The sequence below is a fragment of the Epinephelus lanceolatus genome, chromosome 15, assembly GCF_041903045.1.
Source record: "Epinephelus lanceolatus isolate andai-2023 chromosome 15, ASM4190304v1, whole genome shotgun sequence".
NCBI lineage: Eukaryota > Metazoa > Chordata > Actinopteri > Perciformes > Serranidae > Epinephelus > Epinephelus lanceolatus.
Genome location: NC_135748.1, coordinates 30,525,866 through 30,544,020, shown reverse-complemented (window position 1 = coordinate 30,544,020; position 18,155 = coordinate 30,525,866). Strand labels below are relative to the sequence as shown.

Sequence of the window (18,155 nt, the reverse complement as noted above, 5' to 3'; positions counted from 1 at the left end):
TGTCCCACGTTGCCTTGAGTGTGTTGAGAGCAGAGAAATGATTTCCATAGAGAGGAGGCTTTGCATGGTCAGCTGATCCTCCAGTGAAGTGAGAAGGTTTATAGTCCTGTGAGTTCAACACTGCAGGACTCAGATGTGTCAGTCATCACAGCAGAAAGCACAAGCACCATGACTCTCATCACCATCCTCATCTGGATGCTGGCCTGCTGCTGTTTCACAGGTTCATTCACTCAGCAACATTTCAAACATGATGTGCTGCCTTTTCTCTCATTGATTTCTGCTGATAAATGAATGATTTGTTTTTGTCTGCAGGATGCAGCGCTCAGGTGACTGTGACTCAGCCTCCAGTGGTGACATTTACTCCAGGATCCACTGTCACTCTCACCTGTAAGACCAGCCAAGCTGTTTATACAGATAGTCATGGAGGTCGGATGTCTTGGTATCAACAGAAATCTGGACAGACTCCAAAGCTCCTAATATATTTGGTGAGCACACGTGAATCAGGAACACCAGCTCGGTTTAGTGGCAGTGGAAGCAGCTCTGACTTCACTTTGACCATCAGTGGAGTTCAGACTGAAGATGCAGCAGTTTATTACTGTCAGAGTGAACACAACATAAACAGTGCTTGGGTGTTCACACAGTGATTTGCCGCCGTACAAAAACCTCCCTCAGTCAGACTGCAGAGACACTGAGCTGTTACAGCAGGAAGCGACTGCAGCTGCTGAAGAGGAAGAGACTCTGACACAGACCACTGAACACAGAGCTGACAGTAACCTCACCAAGCACACACTACATATTCACATTAATACACTGGCATATTTCATATATTTTTATATACTTTCATTCTTATCCCATTTGAAAAAGTTATGACAACTTACATTCCATGATGCTCATTTTCTACATACAGTAGTTTTACTGAAATGTATGTAACCAAAAATCCAAACATACATAAGAAATACATCCAACATTTGATAGGTGACCTGTTTCCCTCTGCGTCCAGGCTGTGTGCTAAGCTAAGCTAACTGTCTACTGGCTTTAGCTTCATGTTTCTATACAATATGGCAGTGGTATTAAGTTTGATCAAGTATTTAAAGAATCAGTTTGGAACTGTTCTTTTGAGCTTCATCAGGTAAACACCAGTCAACAGTGAGAGTGAAAACACTGCCAGAGACTTTGATAGATTACACACAGTATTTAATGAAGGCTCGACTGAGGAGAATCACAGTTGAACATACAGAGTGTAACACAGAGAAACATAACTACAGCAGAGGTGGAGCAGCCTGACCTCGAGGCCTCCTTCAGGCCTGATACTGATCTGACTGTGACTTTAGGCCCAACTGTCTCCCACGACCTTCACTGACCAAGACTGAGGGTTTCAATACAGCACAAACACCTTCACAAACAGCAGCACAGTTATTAAGAATAGACTCACATCTTCATGCTGAGCTGCACACATTGTCCTCCACTTTCCATCAATGTTGCTCTCTTCACCTCTCATTGAAACTCATCCTTGTATCAACACAACTGTTGTTACAATATTTATCTTCTCATTCAAACAGATTATTACCACAAAACAACAACCCACGTTGCACACCAAACAAACAAACTCCAATTTATCACTCAACATTTTAATCCTTTATTTAAGGAGGAAACACGTCTTGATGTTGATGTGAAGTTTGGTGAAAAAGATGAGGTAGTTGGGATAAACAGCTGAGTCACTCAGCAGATTCTGAATGAAATACACTATATATCTATCTTCCCATTATCCTAAATGTAACACCTTGTTCTGGATAATAAGAATGACATAAATGCAATTAATGAAGAAAATCGAAGTCAATCAATAACAGGTCATGGTGAGTTCAGTGTTGGTCCAGTTTGCCAGCAGGGGGCGATGTAGATCTGTTAATGAGGACAAAGTCATGTGAGACGATGAAGAAATAAAAAGAAGAATGTTTCAAAGAAGACAACCATGAAAAAAGAACAGAGAGTCAAAGTTTTCTACACGGGCTTTGAATGACTGAATGATCCTCAAGATGAAGATGATGAACTCTCACTGCATCTGCTTTTTCTGTTTCATAAGGAGAGGTGTGTGTTTTCCTTCTGACGACACCTGACAGACAAACAATTACAGTCTGTTTGTAACAACGTCATTTTTTTCAAAGGTTTTTAGTCGGGATACATGGTCAAATACAAATTATGTCTTTTAAATAATAATGATTGACAAACTCAAAGATGGTGTAAATCCAAGCAGTATTCCTCCTGATTTTGTGTCCCACGTTGCCTTGAGTGTGTTGAGAGCAGAGAAATGATTTCCATAGAGAGGAGGCTTTGCATGGTCAGCTGATCCTCCAGTGAAGTGAGAAGGTTTATAGTCCTGTGAGTTCAACACTGCAGGACTCAGATGTGTCAGTCAACACAGCAGAAAGCACAAGCACCATGACTCTCATCACCATCCTCATCTGGACGCTGGCCTGCTGCTGTTTCACAGGTTCATTCACTCAGCAACATTTCAAACATGATGTGCTGCCTTTTCTCTCATTGATTTCTGCTGATAAATGAATGATTTGTTTTTGTCTGCAGGATGCAGCGCTCAGGTGACTGTGACTCAGCCTCCAGTGGTGACATTTACTCCAGGATCCACTGTCACTCTCACCTGTAAGACCAGCCAAGCTGTTGACACAGTTTATGATTCTGGTTGGCGTGACGCTATGTACTGGTACCAACAGAAATCTGGACAGCCTCCAAAGCTCCTAATAAAATTGGTGAGCACACGTGAATCAGGAACACCAGCTCGGTTTAGTGGCAGTGGAAGCAGCTCTGACTTCTCTTTGACCATCAGTGGAGTTCAGACTGAAGATGCAGCAGTTTATTACTGTCAGAGTTACCACAGTGGCTATGTGTTCACACAGTGATTTGTCATCGTACAAAAACCTCCCTCAGTCAGACTGCAGAGACACTGAGCTGTTACAGCAGGAGGCGACTGCAGCTGCTGAAGAGGAAGAGACTCTGACACAGACCACTGAACACAGAGCTGACAGTAACCTCACCAAGCACACACTACATATTTACGGTAATAACTTGATATATTTTATATATGTCTGTGTACTTTCATTTTTATTCCATGTCAAGAAGTTATGACAAGCAGCATCCCATGATGTTCATTTTCCAGAGCCATGTAATCAGAATTTATAAAGTCTGTAACCTAGAATCCAAATATACATAAACATGTTAATTTTCTATTTTACAAAATAGATTGAACATTTTCAGAAATATACATTGTGCCTACTTGCTGACAGACACCACTCTCACATCTGTCCATTAAATATGAAGCTAGCCAGCAACAGTTTAGCTTAGCTTAGCATAAAGACTTGAAACAGAGGTAAACAGCTAGCCTGGTTCTGTCTAACGTTAACTAAAACCACCTCCCAGCACCTCTAAAGCTCACCAGTTAAAATGTAATATGTTTGTTTAACCATCACAAATAACAGAGAAGAAAATCAGCTTGTTGTGGTTTTACAGGAGTACATACTGGAAACAATGGGTTCGTTAGGAAATCCTCACTCCAAGTGCTGGAGTGCACTCTGGCACAAACTGGACCATCTGTAAAGTTGGAGCGCTGTTAGAAAGTACCGCTCGGTTATTCAGAACACCACACTCTCGGAGCAGCAGAGCATACTCTGGGCGCTCTGTCTGGGGAAACGGAGCAGCAGAGCAACAAGTCATTAACTTAATGGTTTGTAACTCATGTAGAAGAACAACGCTCTGTTTCTTCCAACAACAGCGCTCTCATTTTATAGTAGAGCGTCAGATTGTATTTCTGAACACACAGGTAACCAGTGGAGACTTTGTTTTCTTTGCACAGATCAAATAAACCAGAAATCAAATAGGCTCATGAGTTTTGGAGGAACTGATTGGCTGATCTTCTTGTCAAAGGACAGGCACCCTTTTCCCTGCTTCCAGTCTGTATGCTAAGCTAAGCTAACTGGCTTCAGCTTTATATTAACCATATGATATGAGAGTCTCATCATGAAGTTGAATGAGTCTGTTTCCTGCAATACTAAACTCAAGGGCCGGCCCTCGACTTTTGGGGGCCCTAAGTGGACTTTGTGTGGCCCTCCTCAGAGTAAGCTGTTGCCACTTCACATGGCACTAAACCAGCTCATGTGAACTGTAGTCTAAGCACTTATTATTACAAATAAGCATGTAAAGAGTAAAGTGGGACCTATTAGCAGCAACAGTATCTTTACAGTAAATACAGTGTTTGTCTATTTGTCCCTGAACCCCATGAATGGTCCATCTCAGGCCTTTTGCTCGACCCGGTGAGTTTGTTGCATATTTTAGTGTCACGTTCTCAGTGGAAAGGGCTGACTCTTACCTGTCTGAAAACATATCCCCGCTGACACTGGGCGAGTTCACCCAGGACAGGTCTTCAGACTATCACAGAGCTGACACACAGAGACAGAATATTTTATGTCACCAGTTAACCTGACCTGTGTGTGTTTGGACTGTGGCAGGAAGCCAGAAAACCTAGAGAAAACCCACACTGACATGGGAAGACAACACTCCACAAAAACCGACACAGGCCAGCTGGCAGGTCCGGTTCATTACTCAGCATGTTTATGCTTTATTCAAAGGAGAAACATGTCTTGGTGTTGCAGTCGTAGGGTTGGCTGGGCCACCTTAAAGGTCAGTCCACCTTATGGGAGCCTGATTTGGTTTGAATGGGCACCAGGTGTAGCTCATTCATGCTACTCTACATACACACCATGCAAAGCCTCAGGCTGCAAACACACTGCTCCTCATTCCTGTGCTGAGTTATGTTGAAGTGTACATTCAAGCTGTTTTCTTTGTGTCTTTGATTTGTATGTTTTGGTGTCCTGCATGTGGGTTGTAAAATGTGTGGATGTTTCAGTGTTGTAGGCCAGATTTTCCCTTGAAGGCCAGCACACTCCCTGGGTTTGTCTCTTAAAGAGGTGAATGCCTGTTTCTGCCTTTAGTGAGATCTGATTTAAACCTTTTCATGACTGTTAAATTCAAACTCATGACACTGTCCTTTAATACACCACAAACTCTCCTTTAATTTACATACAAGGGGTTTTGGGTCATTGTGTTTTCTTGCAGTGTTACTGCTGCTGTTTTTTTGAATGTAATTCATCTATGTAATAGTTTGTAGAAGGTTATATTATCAGTAGAGGACACACTGCAATCTCCCACCTGTGTTTTGTCTTTGCTTTTAGGCTGAACCCTGACCAAGGAAGGGAGGACTGGGGCCTGTCCAAGCTGTGGCCTAGCTCCCTAAGCATCCACTCCTATTGTACAGTTGAGTGTTGTTGTGTTTTCACATTGCACTTTACTTTGAGTCTTGCTTGACTCTCTTTGTGTGTGTAACCTTTCTTTTTGCATTGGCCTGAGTGTGTTTTCCCCTAAAATTTCCCCCTGGGTTGGCAGACAGCAACCCTCCCCCTGACTATGTCCTCAACTTACACAGCCATTTTTGGAATATATTTCGGTTTTAGTTTTATTTTTCTAGGAGTGTCACATATGTGTTACTAATTTGAAAACTTGTGTCTACTCTCCCTTCAAGGCAAATTGGTAAAAATGACTGAAACTGTCCCAGTGTTCAGCCTCTGGTCACATTGCCATGGAACGTGATGAGAAAGATCAGTTGGGGTGATGAGCTGAAACACTGAGCAGCCCGAAATACACTGAGGTCAGACAGGTTAACATCACATTATCGTACAACACCTGAATCAGGTCAAGAGACATACATGACTATGAAATTAAAGAAGAAACTCAATCAAATTGTGTCAGATGATACTGAGTTCAGTGTTGATCCAATGTGCCAGCAGGGGGTGCTATAGACCTGTTAATGAAGACGTGATGTGAGACTATAAAGAAATAAGAGTTTTGATGAAGAGAAGAACCATAAAAACAGCACAAGGCCAAACTTTTTGAGATGGGCTTTCAACGGCCGAATAATCCTCAAGATGATGAACTGTTGCAGTGTAGCAGGTGATACATGGTCAAATACCCATGATGCCTTGAGTCTGTTGAGAACAGAGAAATGATTTCCATAGAGAGGAGGCTTTGCATGGTCAGCTGATCCTCCAGTGAAGTGAGAAGGTTTATAGTCCTGTGAGTTCAACACTGCAGGACTCAGATGTGTCAGTCAACACAGCAGAAAGCACAAGCACCATGACTCTCATCACCATCCTCATCTGGACGCTGGCCTGCTGCTGTTTCACAGGTTCATTCACTCAGCAACATTTCAAACATGATGTGCTGCCTTTTCTCTCATTGATTTCTGCTGATAAATGAATGATTTGTTTTTGTCTGCAGGATGCAGCGCTCAGGTGACTGTGACTCAGCCTCCAGTGGTGACATCTGCTCCAGGATCCACTGTCACTCTCACCTGTAAGACCAGCCAAGCTGTTTACAGACACTCTAATGTTGGAGATTTAATGTTCTGGTATCAACAGAAATCTGGACAGCCTCCAAAGCTCCTAATAAAATATGTGAGCACACGTGAATCAGGAACACCAGCTCGGTTTAGTGGCAGTGGAAGCAGCTCTGACTTCACTTTGACCATCAGTGGAGTTCAGACTGAAGATGCAGCAGTTTATTACTGTCAGAGTTACCACTACATCAACAGTGCTAATGTGTTCACACAGTGATTTATGGTGGTACAAAAACCTCCCTCAGTCAGACTGCAGAGACACTGAGCTGTTACAGCAGGAAGCGACTGCAGCTGCTGAAGAGGAAGAGACTCTGACACAGACCACTGAACACAGAGCTGACAGTAACCTCACCAAGCACAAGCCTCAATGTGATCTTTGTTTCCAAGATCAATTTATTACTTTTACAATTTACAGTTTGGAGCAGTAACTTCTTCTTCTCTAGTTTTCCTTGCAGCATTATCACCCTGACTTTGGTTCAGAGTGATCAGGCCTCAGACTGCAACAGGGTTGTTCATGTCCCAGTTTATAAAATCAGGATTTAAAAACAAAAAAACAAAACTAGTACAGTTGTGTTCAAAATAATAGCAGTCCAACATGACAAACCAGATCAGTCACTGCTTTTGGTAGAAATTATATTCCTGCATGGCAAATAATTTACTAGTAGGTGTAGTACAGTTATAGAAAACTAAAGGACTCAAGAGCCATGACATGTACGCTGCTGATTCTGCGTAACTGAATCATTAATTGAAAGGAGCGTGTTCAAAATAATGGCAGTGTGGAGTTTAATTAGTGAGGTCATTCAATCTGTGAAAAAACAGGTGTCAAACAGGTGGCCGTTATTTAAGGATGAAGGCAGCAAATGTTGCACATGCTGGTTATAGTGAATTTCTCTCTGAAAGTCTGAGCGAAATGGGTCGTTCCAGACATTGTTCAGAAGAACAGCGTACTCTGATTAAGAAGTTGATTGGAAAGGGGAAAACATATAAAGTGCTGAAAATGATGCTCAGCTAAAATGATCTCAAACACTTTAAAATGGCAACCAAAACTAGAAAGACGTGGAAGAAAACAGTAAACTACCATTCGAATGGATGGAAGAATAGCCAAAATGGCAACGACTCAACAAATGATGAGCTCCAGGGAGATCAAAGAAGGTCTAAAGTTACCTGTGAGTACTGTAACAATTAGAAGACGCCTATGGGAAGCCAAGCTATCGGCAAGAAGCCCTGGCAAAGTCCCATTGTTGCAAAAATGGACATGTGCTGAAGAGGTTACAATTTGCCAAAGAACACATTGACTGGCCTAAAGAGAAATGGCACAACATTTTGTGGACTGATGAAAGCAAGATTGTTCTTTTTGGGTCTAGGGGCCTCAGACAGTTTGTCAGACGACCCCCAAACACTGAATTCAAGCCACAGTACACTGTGAAGACTGAAGCATGGTGGCACAAGCATCATGATATTGGGATGTTTCTCATACTATGGTGCCGTGCCTATTACTTGCATACCAGGGATCATGGATCAGTTTGAATACATCAGAATAGTTGAAGAGGTCATGTTGCCTTATGTCAAAGAAGAAATGCCCTTGAAATGGGTGTTTCAACAAGACAACGACCCCAAACACACCAGTAAGCAAACAGCATCTTGGTTACAGACCAACAAAATTAACGTTATGGAGTGGCCAGCCCAATCCCAGCACCTTAATACAATAGAAAACTTGTGGGGTGACATCAAAAATGCTGTTTCTGAGGCAAAACCAAGAAATGCAGAGGAATTGTGGAATGCAGTCCAATCGTCCTGGGCTGGAACGCCTATTCACAGGTACCAGAAGTTGGTCGACTCCATGCAACACAGATGTAAAACAGCTCTCAGAAACAGTGGCTATACAACTAAAGATTAGTTCAGTGATTCACTGGAAAGCTAAATCTTCAAGCATTTTTCAGGTTAAACAGTAAATGTGTGAGTTTGTAAAGGAAAATACAGACACTGCTATTTTTTTGAACAGCCGAATATTCCTTTTTTCTTCACTTTCTTTAAAGTAATGACACATTTGATTCATGTTTTGATTTGGAATAGAATGTGCAGTGTTCCCAATGCATTTGCATGTATGGAAATAAAAGCTATTATAAGGATTTTGGGCTTTACTCACTTTTTTAAACACTGCTATTATTTTGAACACAACTGTATTGTCAGGATAATGAATGTGGCTGTGGAGGGAAATCCAGGGGATGGAAGCTGATGGCAGGGAAACAACACAAGATTGGAGGTTTGGCTGGCTGGGAGAGTGGCAGAGGGTCAAACAGGCAGGCAGGCAGGCAGGAGGTGATCCTATGATGGAGGAAAACACAGGGTAAGTATCCACAAAAAAATACACAAGCAAGCGTTTAAGTTGAACTGACAGTTCAACAGAGGTCTGAAGCGTGACTGTACCACACTGGTAGACATAATGACATGGTGAGGACTGGAGAGGAGAGCTGGTGTTTTATACTGCAGGGTTGATTACTGGATGGTTCTCAGGTGAGCAGCAGGGAGCAGGTGAGTTGCATGAATGTAATCAGGAACCCAGGAGAGTGAGAGAGTTGCCACGCCCACAGCACAGACACACAGAGAGACAGACAGGGGAAAAGAGCCACAGGCCAAATACAAAATCAATCTCATGTCAATATGAAGTTGTTGTGAGCCTGGACAGCCAGCAGAGGGCAGCCTGCATCTATTTATGAGCACAAAGACTTTGTGGAAACTTTTCAAAGACAGAAACAGCAGAGAGATGAGGAACAGAGAGTCAAAAGTTTCTCCATGTTCTTCATCAGTCCACAGGGAGATGTAGCCTCTACTTCCTCTACCTCATCTCTCCCTCTCTGTTTCACATGGACAGGTGTGCCCAGATGTGTTTTGCATGACTTTAATGCATCACTACTCCTCACAGTTTTAAGTTCTCATGTCACAGAGAGTCTGAACTGTTTTCATGCACTCACACTGAAAACTGCATCAGGATGATGTTGACAATAACTCTGCTTGTCATGTTGGGTTTTCTGAGTCAGGGTGAGAGGTTCTGAAAATGTGTCTGACATTGTGGCTTTGATTAATGTCTAATTTATTATATTCTAAACTGCTGATACTCAAGGTTTATATTTCATTTCTCATTTCAGTGTCTTCTGCCAACAATTTTCTGACTCAGACTGACAAATCCAAGTCTGTTAGTCTTGGAGGGACTGTGACCATCAGCGCCACAGGGAGTTCAAATATTGGTGCTGATCTCAGTTGGTACCTTCAGAAACCTGGACAGGCTCCCAAACTTCTTATACACACCACATCAACTCGCTTATCAGGAACTCCGTCTCGATTCAGTGGCAGTAGATCTGGTTCTCAGTACACTTTAACCATCAGTGACATTAAGGCTGAAGATGTTGGAGATTATTACTGTCTGGGCTACCATGGTGGTGGAGTGTTCACACAGTGATTTGTCGTCGTACAAAAACCTCCTTCAGTTTGACTGAAGTGAAAACGGCCTGCTGCAGGTGCAGAGGGTTGGTGAAGAGACTGTGATGAGGATAACTGGTCCAGTGAACACAACACAAGAGTCATCAAGCAGAACCACAATGAATGTAAATAAAACTGAAACAGACTCACAGACGCTCTTCCATATACAGTTTGAAACTTATATTCTTGTCACTTCATTCAGTCTCTTTATGAGGAAGCTGGGAAAGTTACATTCTGGTTGGACTCACTGATATCAAAACATATTTAACAGTGTCTCTACTGACAGCTGCACAAAACATTCATCTTATTTAGAAATATAAAATATGTTTCAACACCACATTACGTTGTGTTCACATTTACTGTTGCTTGATCACATATTTGAACCACAAATGTTTGTGAGGTTTTGTTGATGATAAAAAATGTATTCTTTTTTATATCACTATATAATTTTGAGTTCCTTACAAATACAAAGACAAAATAATGATATTTATATTTCCATGATGAATCCAAAGCTTTTCATTTCCCACAGAGAGGAGTATCAGATGAAGTTATGAAAGCATTTCATTTCTTTCTGCTCTTCATGAGATTAAAGACCAAAGACTTGATGAAGTTATTTATCAGTGAAAGCTTTATTAGCAAAAACATCAGTCATCAACATGACAGTTATGAAGCACACTCACATCTAGCTGCTGAGCTCCACACATTCCTCTCTAAGTTGTTGTTGTCCAACACTTTACAGCAGTGTTGTTCTCTGTCACACAAAGCTTTAGTTTCCTCTACAAACATTCAAACTCAGATTGATCAGAGCAGCAGGTGTGTTCCTCCTGCTCCCCCCACACACAGCTCCTGTCCTGGGCTTCAGCCAGTCCCTCTAGCCCTCACACTGGCTCCTGCGGAAGGACTGGATCTGGCTGTGGCCATGATGGAGGACCCTGCAGGAGTACAGCTCTCCTAACATCCAGCGCTCCTGGCTCAGGCTCAGGGTGCTGCTGCTGCTGTAGCGTCCGCTCTTCTCCTCCTCTGAGCTGCTCAGGACCCCCTCTGTCACCTCTGTACCGTCCACCTCCCAGCTCACCACGGCTTCCTGAGGAGAGTAGCCAGTCAGCAGGCAGGCCAGCGTGGCCGAGCCCCCAGAGAGCTGCTCAGAGGAGGGGGGAAGCAGAGAGACTGAGGGCCTGACCATGGGGCCAGCTGGAGGGGAGAGCAGAGACACACAAGGAGCAGATTAACTTCTACTGTAGGACAGACAGCTGAACATGACACAGTTATGATACATGACAGAGGTTAACACTGCTGTGGATCAGCTGTGTGCACCATACTGTGATCAGACAGAGGAGAGGAGCTGAGACATGACAGGAAATGAGGCTTTGACTAATAAAACTAAATTAGAAAACTTGATGTCATTTTGGCTTCGAAAGTAATAAATCTTCATCTGTGGCACTCATCAAAAATATCTACATCATAGACAATATATTGCAACGTTAATTATGTGTACATGGAATTTAAATGTTGAATAACTTTGTATGATTTTCTTTTGTATCAGCTTTATAATGTGTGATAGTAAATAACTTTGTGGTGGAACAAAATGTAACATCTGTGTCCAGTTAAAGACTTTGTCATCTGTCTGTTTCACTTCCTTTTCACCACTTTAAACTAACGAACTGTGAACACAAACCACAGCTTAACTGTATAAATTCAATTATATGTTTAAACATCATATTACATTTCATTTTAACAACTGTGTGAATATAAAAATCCCAAAATAAGAAAACACATTAATTTACTGAGCAGTAAAATGTCCCTCAGACAAGTTGAGCAGCCAAATTTGGTTTGACACAAGTTAAATTGAAAACCAAATAAGAAGAAATTCAAGTTTTGTGACATAAATTTAACCATGAAATTATCTCTAATACAACAAGAATATTTATCTTTGCAGATTTTTTTCCAAACTGTGATATCAATCAAGCTCAATGAATCACTCAAAATATATAAAAAATAAAATAATCATCATAATTTCATGATTTTTGGCATTTCTTAAGCAAAATTTGGTATAATATTTATTTGTAGAAATTATAAATCTCTGGTACTTACAGTGAACGATGAGTTTGGTTCCTCCACCAAAAGTGACCCACAGTGATACAAACTCATTAAGTGGCCGTACAAAAACCTCCTGCACTGTGAACAAGCATCTATCCACTGAAAATACTCTCGGATTTTTATAATTACAGAGAGAAAATTAAACTTTACTGAATCTGTAAAGCATTTTTTATGATATGGAATGAAAATATTGTATAAATAAAGATTATTTCTTGAGTTTTTCTTTACTTTTCTACACCTGACAGAGAAATGATTACAGTCTGTTTGTAAAAAAAGTCATTTTTCTTCACAGTTTTATATGAGTTAATACATGGTCAAATATCTATGATGCATTTTAAATAATAATGATTTCAAACTAATATTAAAATGAATATAAACATATAATTAATCTCTGTTAAACCCTGTGAGTAAATGAAAGGCAGACAAACAGACATATCATACCAAGCACAGTGAACACAAACTTGTCCTTAAATCATCAACTGCACTTGTAATATAAATCTTTTCTTCTTTTCCATTAAGATGATAGATGGTGTAAATCCAAGCAGTATTCCTCCTGATTTTGTGTCCCACGTTGCCTTGAGTGTGTTGAGAGCAGAGAAATGATTTCCATAGAGAGGAGGCTTTGCATGGTCAGCTGATCCTCCAGTGAAGTGAGAAGGTTTATAGTCCTGTGAGTTCAACACTGCAGGACTCAGATGTGTCAGTCAACACAGCAGAAAGCACAAGCACCATGACTCTCATCACCATCCTCATCTGGACGCTGGCCTGCTGCTGTTTCACAGGTTCATTCACTCAGCAACATTTCAAACATGATGTGCTGCCTTTTCTCTCATTGATTTCTGTTGATAAATGAATGATTTGTTTTTGTCTGCAGGATGCAGCGCTCAGGTGACTGTGACTCAGCCTCCAGTGGTGACATTTACTCCAGGATCCACTGTCACTCTCACCTGTAAGACCAGCCAAGCTGTTACTTGGAATTGTGGCAGTGATAAATGTTTGCACTGGTATCAACAGAAATCTGGACAGTCTCCAAAGCTCCTAATAAAAGATGTGAGCACACGTGCATCAGGAACACCAGCTCGGTTTAGTGGCAGTGGAAGCAGCTCTGATTTCACTTTGACCATCAGTGGAGTTCAGACTGAAGATGCAGCAGTTTATTACTGTCAGAGTGTTCATAGTGGCCCAGTGTTCACACAGTGATTTATCGCCGTACAAAAACCTCCCTCAGTCAGACTGCAGAGACACTGAGCTGTTACAGCAGGAAGCGACTGCAGCTGCTGAAGAGGAAGAGACTCTGACACAGACCATTGAACACAGAGCTGACAGTAACCTCACCAAGCACACACTACACACTAACACTGATAGATTGATGAAAGACACCTCATCATGTTCTGTTGGCATTTACTTTCACCGAAAAGGACAAATTCTTCTTGAGCAGATGTTTTAGTCATGATTTCTGCCACACTAAAAATTGAGTTCACTTAATCAAGTTTTTATCATGATAATTTTGTTTTCCTGTACTTTCTTATATCACTAGATCATTTCATGTTTATTACAAATTTTAAAAAAGCAGAAACATGCAAATCGACATGATGAATCCAAAGCTTTTCATTTCCCACAGAGAGGAGTATCAGATGAAGTTATGAAAGCATTTCATTTCTTTCTGCTCTTCATGAGATTAAAGACCAAAGACTTGATGAAGTTATTTATCAGTGAAAGCTTTATTAGCAAAAACATCAGTCATCAACATGACAGTTATGAAGCACACTCACATCTAGCTGCTGAGCTCCACACATTCCTCTCTAAGTTGTTGTTGTCCAACACTTTACAGCAGTGTTGTTCTCTGTCACACAAAGCTTTAGTTTCCTCTACAAACATTCAAACTCAGATTGATCAGAGCAGCAGGTGTGTTCCTCCTGCTCCCCCCACATGCAGCTCCTGTCCTGGGCTTCAGCCAGTCCCTCTAGCCCTCACACTGGCTCCTGCGGAGGGACTGGATCTGGCTGTGGCCATGATGGAGGACCTTGCAGGAGTACAGCTCTCCTAACATCCAGCGCTCCTGGCTCAGGCTCAGGGTGCTGCTGCTGCTGTAGCGTCCGCTCTTCTCCTCCTCTGAGCTGCTCAGGACCCCCTCTGTCACCTCTGTACCGTCCACCTCCCAGCTCACCACGGCTCCCTGAGGAGAGTAGCCAGTCAGCAGGCAGGCCAGCGTGGCCGAGCCCCCAGAGAGCTGCTCAGAGGAGGGGGGAAGCAGAGAGACTGAGGGCCTGACCATGGGGCCAGCTGGAGGGGAGAGCAGAGACACACAAGGAGCAGATTAACTTCCACTGTAGGACAGACAGCTGAACATGACACAGTTATGATACATGACAGAGGTTAACACTGCTGTGGATCAGCTGTGTGCACCATACTGTGATCAGACAGAGGAGAGGAGCTGAGACATGACAGGAAATGAGGCTTTGACTAATAAAACTAAATTAGAAAACTTGATGTCATTTTGGCTTCGAAAGTAATAAATCTTCATCTGTGGCACTCATCAAAAATATCTACATCATAGACAATATATTGCAACGTTAATTATGTGTACATGGAAACTAAATGTTTAATAACTATGTATAATGTTTTTATCAGCTTTATAATGTGTGACAGTAAAAAACTTTGTGGTGGAACAAAATGTAACATCTGTGTCCAGTTAAAGACTTTGTCATCTGTCTGTTTCACTTCCTTTTCACCACTTTAAACTAACGAACTGTGAACAAAAACCACAGCTTAACTGTATGTACATATAAACTCAATTATATGTTTAAACATCATATTAGATTTCATTTTAACAACTGTGTGAATGTCAAAATCCCAAAATAAGAAAACACATTAATTTACTGAGCAGTAAAATGTCCCTCAGACAAGTTGAGCAGCCACATTTGGTTTGACACAAGTTAAATTGAAAATAAAATAAGATGAAATTCAACTTTTGTGACGTAAATTTAACCATAAAATTATCTCTAATACAACAAGAATATTTATCTTTGCAGATTTTTTTTCCAAACTGTGATATCAATCAAGCTCAATGAATCACACAAAATGCATAAAAAATAAAATAATCATCATAATTTCATAATTTATGGCATTTCTTAAGCAAAATTTGGTATAATATTTATTTGTAGAAATTATAAATCTCTGGTACTTCCAGTGAACGATGAGTTTGGTTCCTCCACCAAAAGTGACCCACAGTGATACAAACTCATTAAGTGGCCGTACAAAAACCTCCTGCACTGTGAACAAGCATCTATCCACTGAAAATACTCTCTGATTTTTATAATTACAGAGAGAAAATTAAACTTTACTGAATCTATAAAGCTTCTTTAATGACATGGAATGAAAATATTGTATAAATAAAGATTATTTCTTGAGTTTTTCTTTACTTTTCTACACCTGACAGAGAAATGATTACAGTCTGTTTGTAAAAAAAAGTCATTTTTCTTAACAGTTTTATATCAGTTAACACATGGTCAAATACCCATGATTATTTTAAATAATAATGATTTCAAACTAATATTAAAATGAATATAAACATATAATTTATCTCCATTAAACCCTGTGAGTAAATGAAAGGCAGACAAACAGACATATCATAGCAAGCACAGTGAAGACAAACTTGTCCTAAAATCCTCAACTGCACTTGTAATATAAATCTTTTCTTCTTTTCCATTAAGATGATAGATGGTGTAAATCCAAGCAGTATTCCTCCTGATTTTGTGTCCCACGTTGCCTTGAGTGTGTTGAGAGCAGAGAAATGATTTCCATAGAGAGGAGGCTTTGCATGGTCAGCTGATCCTCCAGTGAAGTGAGAAGGTTTATAGTCCTGTGAGTTCAACACTGCAGGACTCAGATGTGTCAGTCAACACAGCAGAAAGCACAAGCACCATGACTCTCATCACCATCCTCATCTGGACGCTGGCCTGCTGCTGTTTCACAGGTTCATTCACTCAGCAACATTTCAAACATGATGTGCTGCCTTTTCTCTCATTGATTTCTGCTGATAAATGACTGATTTGTTTTTGTCTGCAGGATGCAGCGCTCAGGTGACTGTGACTCAGCCTCCAGTGGTGACATTTACTCCAGGATCCACTGTCACTCTCACCTGTAAGACCAGCCAAGATGTTTACGGAGATATCTCACTGCACTGGTATCAACAGAAATCTGGACAGCCTCCAAAGCTCCTAATAAAATTTGTGAGCACACCTGAATCAGGAACACCAGCTCGGTTTAGTGGCAGTGGAAGCAGCTCTGACTTCACTTTGACCATCAGTGGAGTTCAGGCTGAAGATGCAGCAGTTTATTACTGTCAGAGTTACCATGAAATAGACGATGCTTATGTGTTCTCACAGTGATTTGTCGTTGTACAAAAACCTCCCTCAGTCAGACTGCAGAGACACTGAGCTGTTACAGCAGGAACCGACTGCAGCTGCTGAAGAGGAAGAGACTCTGACACAGACCACTGAACACAGAGCTGACAGTAACCTCACCAAGCACACACTACATATTCACATTAATATATCCTCATATTTTATATTTTTATGCAGTTTTCTATCAATTCCTCCTTAAAGACAGTGTGAAACAAACATTGCAATGAAAACCAACATGATGCACATTGTTCACAGACAGTAACATCAATAAGTATTAAAATAATTTACTTCAACATTGTGAACATCCAAATTGTGCTTATTCACTAACTTGCACTTGTCCGAACAGATTAATTGAGACTGAGATCAACTTGCTGCATGGATAATGATATCAGGTACAAGCCTGAACTAATCAAAGAATAATCAACTTAATAAAAGTTAAGGTGAAAAGATGAGTTTTCAGTTTGGATTTGAAGGCCTCAACAGAGTCAGACTGTCTGATGTCAATGGTAAATGGACCTGCACTTGTATAACACCTTTCTAGTCTTCAGATGAGTCAAAGCACTTGAACACTAGGCTACATGTCACATTCACACACTCTCACAGCACAATTTAGGGTTCAGCATCTTGCTCAAGGATACTTCGACATGCGGCCTGAAGGAGCCGAGGATCTGACTGCTAATCTTCCAATTAGTGGACGACCTGCTCTACCTCCTGAGCCTCAGCCGCCTCCATGTCCACATGAGGTTATTCCAGAGGATTAATAAGAAAAGACCCTGTGGCCTTCTTTTAACTCTGTGGACAGACAGGAGCTGTGAGAGCAGACAGCATGGGATGGAACATAAAGTTTAAGGGGATCAGACAGATGTGAAGGGGCAGGCCCATTTCATTTTCTAAGTCATCAGAAGCCCCTAAAAGTCTGAGCTGCATTGACAGGGAGCCAATGAGAGGAGGCCAAGATGTGTTTGAAACTGTTTATTATGAAAACCAACATCACATGGTGTTCATTGTGTTGTGGATTTACAGGGGACGTCTGTGCGCCAAAACATTTCATGACCTGAAACAATATTTTTCTGAATTCCCTCTTTTTTGTGATGTTGCCACGTTACCATTAGAGACCTCAGTTTTGGACACATCAAATAATCCAGAAATGAAATAATGAGTTTTGAAGATGTCCTTGCCTGGGGACATGTCCCCTCTGTCCCCCTCCTTCCAGCTCAGCTAACTGGCTACTGGCTTTAGCTTCATGTTTCTATACAATATGACAGTGGTATTAAGTTTGATCAAGTATTTAAAGAATCAGTTTGGAACTGTTCTTTTGAGCTTCATCAGGTAAACACCAGTCAACAGTGAGAGTGAAAACACTGCCAGAGACTTTGATAGATTACACACAGTATTTAATGAAGGCTCGACTGAGGAGAATCACAGTTGAACATACAGAGTGTAACACAGAGAAACATAACTACAGCAGAGGTGGAGCAGCCTGACCTCGAGGCCTCCTTCAGGCCTGATACTGATCTGACTGTGACTTGAGGCCCAACTGTCTCCCACGACCTTCACTGACCGAGACTGAGGGTTTCAATACAGCACAAACACCTTCACAAACAGCAGCACAGTTATTAAGAATAGACTCACATCTTCATGCTGAGCTGCACACATTGTCCTCCATTTTCCATCAATGTTGCTCTCTTCACCTCTCATTGAAACTCATCCTTGTATCA

At 41.3% G+C, this 18,155-nt stretch overlaps 2 pseudogenes and 1 gene segment (V, D, J or C); 1 reads left to right on the top strand and 2 right to left on the bottom strand.

Moving 5' to 3' along the window:
- Positions 1–148: 148 nt before the first annotated feature.
- LOC117266944 (Ig kappa chain V-III region MOPC 63-like) overlaps positions 149–18,155 on the top strand; it is a 305,866-nt gene continuing 287,859 nt past the window's right edge. The window contains 2 exon segments of the V gene segment in view: positions 149–220; positions 313–632. Of these exon segments, the coding sequence occupies positions 169–220; positions 313–632 (372 nt within the window).
- LOC144466981 (Ig kappa chain C region, B allele pseudogene) lies at positions 10,540–12,060 on the bottom strand (annotated as a pseudogene). The gene is made up of 2 exons (XR_013493373.1): positions 12,026–12,060; positions 10,540–11,125 (listed from the first exon to the last, which is right to left on the bottom strand). The product of XR_013493373.1 is annotated as an Ig kappa chain C region, B allele pseudogene (transcript).
- Positions 13,729–14,606, bottom strand: LOC144466990 (Ig lambda-1 chain C region pseudogene; annotated as a pseudogene). The gene has a single exon (XR_013493380.1). The product of XR_013493380.1 is annotated as an Ig lambda-1 chain C region pseudogene (transcript).